This window comes from Cygnus atratus, chromosome 13 (assembly GCF_013377495.2).
Source record: "Cygnus atratus isolate AKBS03 ecotype Queensland, Australia chromosome 13, CAtr_DNAZoo_HiC_assembly, whole genome shotgun sequence".
NCBI lineage: Eukaryota > Metazoa > Chordata > Aves > Anseriformes > Anatidae > Cygnus > Cygnus atratus.
Window position 1 is genome coordinate 12,616,683 of NC_066374.1, and position 10,541 is coordinate 12,627,223.

At 36.6% G+C, this 10,541-nt stretch overlaps 1 protein-coding gene across 2 annotated transcripts in view; it reads left to right on the forward strand.

Moving 5' to 3' along the window:
• The window catches only part of DOCK11 (dedicator of cytokinesis 11), an 82,407-nt gene extending 72,183 nt beyond the window's left edge, over positions 1-10,224 (forward strand). For both annotated transcript variants that reach the window (XM_035541347.2, XM_035541348.2), the window contains exons 49-53: positions 462-672; positions 960-1,150; positions 1,796-1,896; positions 3,362-3,500; positions 6,099-10,224. In XM_035541347.2, the coding sequence (XP_035397240.1) occupies positions 462-672; positions 960-1,150; positions 1,796-1,896; positions 3,362-3,500; positions 6,099-6,221 (765 nt within the window). In that variant the 3' untranslated portion in view covers positions 6,222-10,224. The remainder of the gene's footprint in view (positions 1-461; positions 673-959; positions 1,151-1,795; positions 1,897-3,361; positions 3,501-6,098) is intronic.
• The last annotated feature ends 317 nt before the right edge of the window (positions 10,225-10,541 follow it).

Genomic DNA, 10,541 nt, shown 5'->3' on the forward strand with positions numbered 1-10,541 from the left:
ACACTCTTGGGTTGCAACTGTGGATATGTCTCAGTTACTGAAGACAATGCTAGAGACCTCAAATGTTGTTTTGTGCAAACCTGCAGATTTGCACGATACAGCACAGTGCTGCATAAATGCTAGCTCATGGCTGGGAAGCAATATGGTCATATTGGAAGTTCAGGAGTGTGCTGCATTGATTGATAGCACAATATGACTATCCCTTCCAGGTATACCTTGTTTGGCACCAGATGTGGTATTTCTTGTGCCACAGCCTCACTGTCTTGTATGTCTGCTAGCTGATGGTCTAACCAACACAGCTGAGGTTAAAGAGAGTGTTTGATGTGTCATTCACATGCATGCAGTGGGGCCAGGACAGCAGAGAATCAGAGTGTACATCCAATCCCAGTATATAAATTAAATGATTGTAAGTTAAATTGCTAACCTTTGTTCTTTCAGTGAGAAACTCTCTTATTTCACAGGTCAATGTTAAAGACCTTGACCCTAAGTATGCTCATATTCAAGTGACTTACGTGAAGCCCTATTTTGAAGACAAAGAAATCTCTGAAAGAAAGACTGAATTTGAAAGAAATCATAACATCAATAGATTTGTATTTGAGACTCCTTACACTTTATCTGGAAAAAAACATGGCAGTGTGGAAGAACAGTGTAAAAAAAGGACCATTCTAACTAGTAAGTACAAGCGTCTGAACTTGAGACAGTAGGTATCAGCAACTGTTTTTAGACCATTTTATCTCCTAAAAACTTCTTAATCAAAACTGTGATATGATATTCTGGTTAGGAGGGGGATTTTCTATGTGCAAATTTTTACAAATGAATAAATTGTGATGTTAAATTATAGCCTTGTTCAGGATTTCACACACACCAAGTAAAACTCTGAGCATAAGGATCTATCTGTATATACTCCTGTTTGCTAAAAGACTTTTCAATCTATAAACCTCATTTGCTGTTTCTGCTAGCTTCGAACTCCTTTCCATACGTAAAGAAGAGAATTCCAGTCAATTATGAACACCAGGTTAATTTAAAACCAATTGATGTTGCAACTGATGAAATAAAAGACAAGACCGCAGAGCTGCAAAAACTCTGCTCTGCTGGTGATGTTGACATGATCCAGCTGCAGCTCAAACTGCAAGGCTGTGTTTCCGTGCAGGTAAGGCTTGACATCTATTCAAAATTACATTTATATACACATCTCAGAGTGAGTCATCTTTTCACAACGCAACACATTTACTTTCCAGAAATCATTAACTACCTTGTTTGCAGCACTGCAGCCATCAGCCTGCCAGCGCAGCTTGCCTTGCCACATATATTTGTGGGTGGTTCATGGCAATAAGGGTTTTGTCCTGTGGTGTTTGCAGTGCCAAGTCCAAGTGTAGCTGCACATTAGTTGTCCATGGGTGAATGCTAAAATACATCTAGTTCTTGAAGACTGTACTGTAAATATCAGGCTGAAATAACCTTTTTGTGAACCTGACTTTTCTCCAGCCGGATACATGACCTTAAGACTCAGACCATACGGCTTGCCAAACGGAAATAAGAGGAAAGTATGAGGAAACAGATTGCCTCTCTGTTTTTTATCTCCCTTTATCTTTTGGTCTTAAAAAGCCTAGATGGAAAACAATTCTCAAGTGTTGAGACTTCAGGTGCCTCTGGTGATACTAGTAATGTAGAGCTGGTAGCATTCAAATAATAAGCTAATTATTTTCAAGAAAAAAAAATATATACGCTTCTTAACTACCTTTAGCAACTCAGTCAAAGTTCTATCATAAATGATTCCTTACTTCTTTGGTTCCAGGTTAATGCTGGTCCCTTGGCCTATGCCAGGGCTTTCCTAAGTGACAGCCAGTCCAGCAAATATCCTGCTAAGAAGGTGAATGAGTTGAAAGAAATGTTCAGGTAGGACTTCTAATGTAATAAAAACTTGCCAACTGGCTGGAACGTGGTACTTGCTTTTCTCGTGTTTTGGTGTGTCTCCAAAATCAGCAAATGCTGAATGCTCACGTCTTACAAAGATCCAGGTCTGATGGTGCCATGGTTGCTCAGACATGGAAAAAAGCCACTGTAACTATATATGTCAAGTGTTCCCAGTCTTGGGGTTGTGATTACCATGATTGAATACCTTCTTCAGTTGTTTGTGTGGGTATTTGAGTTTATAGAAAGTACGCTTGAAAATTAGAGGTCTGATAGTCTTGTGTTCAGGACTCTTTCATTTTGTGCATTGTTTCCCAATCTTGCCAAAGAGATTTTTGACTAGATAATGATGAACTTCAAATATTTTAAAGCAAATCCCTTTCCATTTTATGGGGGACCATCATTCTCGATTGTTGCTATATTTGGACACCATATGACTTGCACAGGCATTTTTCTAACTCTCTCCAGTCCCACAGGATAGGTGCATAGACCATGGCCTTTTACTTCCCACTTGAAAGTGTCCCCCATATAATCCAGCAGCTCCTGCTTCACCTCAGGATGACGTGTTCCCACACTTTGCCACACTACTTTCTGGACCTCCCGAGAGCAACCAGTTGCCCACTGGCTCCTACATTCATGGCTTGGTGCTGGTGACACCCATTTCATCTGCTGGTGACAAAGCAGCATTAGGGCCAATTCTAGGTATCTTCAGTGTATTGTGTAATCTAGCAAACCATGGAAAGAATAAGGGAATAATCACTGAAAACCTGCCATGCATGGCTGCAGAACAGAGGAAAAGGACAAACATAATCAGTTTCATGCAAAAAATAAAATAAATAAATAAATACATTTCTGGAAAATCCCAGACACGCTTGTAGTATTTTCACTATAGTCTCATTAGAGAGAGAGAGAGAGAGAGAGAGAGAGGGAGAAATAATGCCTGTGAAATAAGAGAAGAAAATAAGCAACAGTAACCAAGAAAACAGTGTTACAGCTCCCCATGATCTATATTTCTTGTCTGCTGTTAGCAACTTGACCTCATGTGGTGCACGTCCTGCACCACATACATCCAGATTTGTCAAGCCCTGTACAATTGATTTCCCTCCTGCGCCTGAGCATGGCCTGCCCCTGTTTTGTGACCCCACCTGCTGCTGGTTGGGCTCATCTGAGATCTACAAGCTGTGTGTGGTGCCACAGGTTCTGGAGAAGGTCAGAGACCATTGTGCACTGCAGGTGTGTGTGCCCCCTTTATTCAGCACCCAGGCTCAAAGGAGCCCAGCAGAACACGATCCTGTGTTGAAGTCCCTCCCCATTCACTGACCCACGGTGCCAGGGATGCCCCTAGAATGTGACTTGTCCCAGACATTGGGGAAAAGGGAAAAACTGTTTTCTTTCGGTAGAAAAGGACTGGGAAATTGTAATACACAAAGTTAATTCCTTTCCTCCCCAGGAAGTTTATACAAGCCTGTGGAATTGCTCTGGAGCTCAACGAGCGACTCATTAAGGAGGATCAAGTGGAGTACCATGAGGGACTAAAATCAAATTTCCGGGATATGGTGAAAGAGCTTTCAGATATCATCCATGAACAGGCATGTACTGCATGTCAAGAGCCCACAAAAGTGGTTCTCTGTGCTTGAAAATTAGCTAATGTTGAAAACTTACTGAAAACTAAATGAAAACACCTCATGTAATTTAACTAAATTCAAAAAAGGCAAATAACTAAATGTGAAAAGTAAATGATACACTTGGTAGGTTCCTAACAACCGGTTTCTGTTGCTTGCAAGCCTCATCCTGGCATTGGTATACGCAGTGGAGTCTTCAGTGACACATATCATTAGTTTCCTGGCTGCTTTGGTCATCAGAAATCATTGTGCCGTGTTTTGTTTCATGCTTTCTGCATTGGAAAAGTCCTGTGATAAGTCACAGGTTGAAATTCTCTGGCAAAATTTCCGTTTCCTGTTATATCCCACTTAAGTTCCTTTTTTTTTTTCTTTAAAGGATGTTTTCTTTGAATTTTGACTTAATGCCAACTATTCATATGCACTGATAAGGTATTTGTGCTAAATTATGTGACCCATGTTTTAATATTTTATTGGATCTTTCTAGGAAAACACATTTGAATCGTAACATCAGAGAGGTGAGAGGTTCAGGGAACAATTCCACATCTATCTAGTATCATGCTGTGAGATCAGATGAAAACTGGTTTTCTGAAGTAACCTCTTTATCTCTGTGCTCGAATTGTGCCTTCATTATGACAAAAGAAAAATCAATGTAGATTTATAGTATCAAGCATGTAAGATGAACGGTTCTGACTGTGTTGTGATTCATAGGTCTTGAAAGTTAGAAGAATGTTTTCAAAATCTCCTAGTTCCTCTACAAAGTCATTTAGCTTCTCACGCCACAGGTAGATATACTGCTTAAATATAGTTTATTTACCTTTTATACAACAGTTCCACGTGTGGCAATTAAAAATGAAGCACATTAAGTCCCTAAAAATAGACAAATTCCACAATAATTTGAGAAGTACATAAGAAAAATGTGCAAGTAGCAAAATAATATAACTGCACCAGGCTGCTATTTGTAAGTCACGTTATTTACAGTAAAATAATGCTTATGAAAATCAAACAAAGTTGTTTTTTTTTTTATGGAAAAGTACCTTATCATTTCAGGGAAGCAGGATGCGTAGTCTCATGATGTGACTGAATTTTGTCATAGAAATATAAGGGAGGATGTGTTTGAGAATAAGTAATATTCTGCTTGTGACCATCATTTTCCTAGTGTGCAAACTACTATTTTGCACATTTAGCACATTCATTTTTTCATGTACATTCCCTACCTTGTTTACTTCACTGTTGAATTTTGCTCAGAGATGTTTGGCCATAGGAGTTGCCACCTGCTTACTCTACGCTATTTGCAAGTAATCCTCTCCAAGACATTTGATTTGCATGCAGCTGCTGGAACTTCTGTGGTTTCTGAATTCTGCAATAGTCAAATTGAAAACAAATCACTCAGTTCTGCACTGTGGCAGTATAATAGTTCGGATTATCTTAGAACAAAGAAGCATTATTAAAGCACACCTTATTATCTTTACATATTTACAAATACAATGTCTTGTTCTCTTCTGTTAATGTGTGAAATATTACAGCAACGGAAAAGTCAAAGTGAATTGCTCACTGGGAAGGAGATATTTTCACTTTCTTCTATGGGGCTTTAGTATTTTGTAATTGATCAAAAACAGCTTAAAACGTAATGCTTACAAACACTGTTCTTAATCATTGTACAAAATTATATAGATAACTGCTGACATTAATTTTGTATTGCCATCAAATGAGCCAAGTAACTAGCAGTTTAAACAATGAAACATTTTCTTCTGCAAAATTGCTCAGTTAAGTGTAAAAAGTATATTATATTAATTTAGGGTTCTCATTACAAATAACAAATCCTTTTCTAAATTTTTTCAGTGCCCCAAAGCAACACAGGCAGTGCATTTATTTTGAGATGGCAGGGCAGATGGGTCAGCCTGTGACCTATCTACTGATATTTTAAGTTAGGGAAATGTAAAAACAAAAAATTGGTAAACTGCACCCGAATAGGTACAAGAAGCCTCAGAGAGTGTCTGAATACTGTATGTCCAGAAACTGTTTATGATGGCCAGTGATCTCAGTTTCACAGATGTAAATTAAGACTAACTTGTTGGCTGATGAACCACAGAGTGAAAAACAAATACCCAGTCTGCTCTAGAGCAGCTCTAGCAGTACATTAGATTCCATGCTGTGAGACCATCCTTCAGCTTATAAAATACAAAATTTTGTCACAGATATAGTGGGTGTTTGTTATACTTAGCTGCATATGCTCCCCATGCTTATAAATTAATTAAAAACAAAAACAAAACCAAAAAAACTATCGCTGCTAAGATATAATAAAAAATTTCTATACAGAGAGAATTCTTTCTTTGCTTGACTGGATAGTCATAACGGAAAGCTATCTGGTAATGTGCAGAAGAATGTATATATGGATGCTACAGAAATTGCTAAATTACTGTTCTTTCTCATTTTTTGTTGTGCTGCCTTTGTGAAACAGCTTTGAAGACAAGGTTGGATATCTTTTTCACATACCTTTTTAAAGAGCTTGATTATAATAATGAACTAAAACATTTACTGAATTTGTGGCTGTTTTGTTTCATCTAGATGTACCATGAAGATACAATGCATTCGCCATGGATGCATGACTCCTTACATGTCTTCTGCGCCATCAGCGGGACATCTGGTGATGGAAGTTACTGTTCACTCAGACCCACTGCTGAAATATGAACATATCAGCGATATTTTACAGAGCTTTCTCAGGAATATTTGGAACTGTACAAAGGTTGTTAAAAAAATTCCATGATGAGTGAATTTACCATTTTCTTCCTCCAAAGTTACTATGCTTTCAAACAGGGTGCTTGCTTATTTTGCTGAGCAACATTGAAAGTGCCTGGACATTGCACCACTGTGCTTGTTTTCTACCTTTTTTTTTTTTTTTTAAGTGTATAAGAGGACATGGAAAGGCAGTTATCTAAGTATGTATTGAATTGCAGAACTATGAATTGAAATGATAATGGTACTATGTAAAATTGTACAATGGAATATGATAAAATGTAAAACTACTTTGTAAATAGAAGGAGCATAGAGTATATAGAAATTAGCACTGTATCATATTTGCTGCTAAAAGCTTTCTTGGGCAGGGAAGATAACGGAGAAGCTCTAAGAGATCTCACCTGTAAGAGATCTTCCTTGTCTAGAAAGTGACATGGGGTCCAGACACCCCTGTTTCCCTCACACGATGAGAGTAAACTCGCGTTAGTCTGGAATAATTAAAACCTAAATCAGAAATGATAGTTTTTGTACATCCTTTGGGCAGGTAATTGTAAAGCGACCTCTATGAGAACTGAGTATACTATAGCTGATTTGAATTTTGGCTAACCTTTCATGTCTCCAAGAGGATGGATTGTAGTCACTAAGGACAACCTAACAGATTTGTCATTTGATACCAGTTTTTCCTCTTTATCATTCATTGTCTCACACAAATATAAACTCTGAGAACACCTTAAAGTGAGTTGGGCATTATAAAGTGCTTTAATGTCTTTCGATATAATTCTAATAATCTATGAGATGTTTTAAAAAAAAAAAAGTGCAGTGCATTGCAATTAAGTAACTCATGCATAAATGGTATTGTTTTAACATCATATGACATGCATGTTCCCTCCTGTTAAACAGATCTGTTTTCTGCAAACTTGTTATTTTTGTCCAAGAAGTGGTTGAAGAAAATCTATTCTCCATAATGCTTTTATTCCGTCTTCCCCTCCCCAGAGCTTTAGTACATTAGCTCTGTCTCCTTTAATAAGATACTTTCAGATCCAGGAAGAAGAAAACAGTTCAGTAATTCTTTTATCCAGCAACATTTAAATGTCTGTGATTTTCAAAATCCCATAAATTGTAAATATGATTCCAGTAGTTGATATGGAAAGGTGTTTTGTTTGTTTCTTTTAAATGATATGTAACAAAATGCCATAATAAAAGGACTCCAGCCTAGGTATTTAGCTTGGCTATAGTGTCCATAGAACGTTAAGCTTCTAATTTCTGTAACAAAAAATATCTTCCAATAGTAAATGGACCACATTTCAAAATGTTCGTTATGCATGATTCTAAATAGCTGAAATTAATTGTCTTTTGAGAAACAAATGTGATCCATACATTCACCCACTAGCAGTTGCAAGCAACTTATAGATATGCCAGTGTAACAGATAGCTCACATTTCTGCTTCTATGTGCTTTTATGCTAGGCAAGCCCTAAATTTAGTTTAACAGAAAGAGGAAGAGAGTTTGAATGTTTAAATATGGTTACTACCTTACTGATTTTCATCTTTCAGCAAAGAATGTTTAAAGGCAGATAGTGAGAGTTTCCCAAATTACTTTTCTAAAAGGTGATGAAGCTGCTTAATAGTGGATACATTAAAAGCTTGTTTTTGGAGCTAGTAATACTTTAAACATCAGTACTAAAGACCTATTCTGAATACAAGAAGCAATAATGAGAATTCACTAAAGTTCATGAACTATCACTCTCTTATCAGTTACATTTTTCTGTAGCAATTTTCCTGGAATTGCAGTGAAATTCTTGGATGTCCGTAATGTTCCAAAATAATGTTTATGGATTGATTTTCAATTGTTATTCCTTATTTTTGGTGAAATTCTAGTGAAGTTCTTGTACGTGTGTCTGGATGTCTTTAATGTTCCAAGATGAAATTTTGTCTGAATTTCTAAACCTAATGTTGGTATTGGAGTTATCCTATCATTTCATTTTAATATCAATATGGAAACCTGTCTCAGTAATTCAGCCAAAAAAAAAATATTTAATACAAGTCCTTCCTTCTTTGGAAGAATATAAATATTTATTGTTTATTAGCACTTCAGTTTTTCTTATACTGCCTAACTAAGGAACAGTGGGAGTCATTTGGTCTATAATAATTACTAGACATATTTTAAATTACAAATGGCATGCACACTTTCTAATACCAGTGTATCTGCACATACATATTTTATATATAAGACTTTTTTTATATAAGACTTCTTATAATTTCTGCTACAAAACTGCTCTCTATCAAGTCTTTAGAACAGATGCATTGGTAATTTAGCAATTAATTGATTGTTTGCATAAAGGGAGAAGAAAAAGGGTAAAATGCCTGGCAATGAGGCACTTGACTACTGTCAGTATCAGGATTGTTTTGGATAATAGTATGTGTTAGAGCCAAATCGTTTGCAGATAGGACATAAAGAGCAACACAGGGTCTGCCAGCACTTTATATTCAAGAAGTGCTTTTAGAGATTTATATACCTGTGTGGAATAGAGTGAGAAAGCATACACATTTACTGTCATCTCTGACATGCTGCTTTTCTCTCTGCAGAGAGATTAGTAAGGAGTATTTTCAGACTTCAGAGGTACGTTTCTTTCCAAAAAATAAAATAAAATAGTCTGGAACCCAGAATTTACTACAGCCAAGGATATATTTCTACATGCTACTTGATGTTCTAAATTTCTTCTGAGAACTGACGTTTTCTTGAGATAGGGTAATAAATGGGAAATCATGGGTGTGAGAATATCTGTAGTGTGTGAACGTGAACATCTTGCTTCAGAAGCCTTTTGAACATATACCACATGGTATTTTGATACAGAGTAAGCGTTTACATAGGCATAATGCGTTTTATCTTAAAGTATGTTTGTTTTCCCTTCTTGTAGAGACAGCATCCCATTGACTTTGCAGCAGGCTTCAGAATAAAGGGGAGAAAGAGACTCTCCCTCTCCAACTTCACATAACACATAAAAAAAAAAGAGGAAAACACGTGGAAATCATAGGCTCAAAGTATCATACAAATTAAACCCCATCTTACTTAATTTGCCCACTTTAGGAGAGTAGCATGTGTCTGGGGAGTTTCTTTTGATACTCATTGAGCTAAGTTCTCCTAATTAAACAAAGCAATCTTTGTGGATTTGGGAATACCATATGCAACTAATTATTATGCAACCACATACTGTAGTACATACCCTTTAGATAATATGCTTCTGTCAAGCAATGGTGAACCAATTATGATATACACCTAATATAATCTACTCTCTCTTCATGTAAATAACATCTGCTAGCACATAGTCATAGCAGAAGTGTTTTTATCATGCATGTTGCCTATATGTGTGTTGTACAAGCTCTCTTTAACTTTCTGTTTGTGATGACAGAATGGTACATACTGTTTGACTTGGTTATTAACTGGTGTAACTTTGGCACTGAGTAATACACAAAGCTACTCCGGAGAATTCTGACACCAGTGATCCTATATTGCTCTTTTTGTTATTGTTTTCTTTTTCTTGAAGAATCAATAATTTTGACAAGAAGCAAGGACAAATTCATATTTTGGTTGATAAAAGAAGGGACAATTTGTTCTAGGGCACACAAAAAGACCCCAAAGTCAGGAAAAATAAGTGTTGCAATCAGTACACTTTGCATAGGCTTCCTTTTTTTTCCCTTCACTGAGCAACAGAATGACTTATCTGAAGATAATACCATGCTAAGATTCATGGAACCTAGCCAAATGTGTTATTGCATACACTGTTTCCAAAAAAACAGGGAAAAAATAAAGGAAAAAAAAACTTCAAATACATAAGTACACCAAATGTAATCATTAACACTGAATTTTTCATTGTCAAATAGAAGATGTTGATTCAAAAATACCAAAGGAGCATGAATTCCACACATCCTTCTCTGAGCATCCTGGAAATACGATTCTTCAGGAAACCAACAACTGAGACACAGGAATGTATACAAATTTATAAATAGAAATAAAGTATGATTCACCCGTGAAGAAATGTCACGGCAAATCAGCCTAATTTCCTATAAAGTAAGTTCAGTAAGTTCATGATCATGTTTTTGCTGTGTTTTGTAGTTCCAATTTTCAAACCCACACTTCTGCTCATTGGGAATATGTTTATGGTTGCTCTACTCCAACTAACTCGGCTTAGATGGCTAGATTCAGTTGCCAGTATACTAATAAATATTCCAAGCACAGGCTATTACATGATGTAACGGAAGTCAGTAATACCATTGCT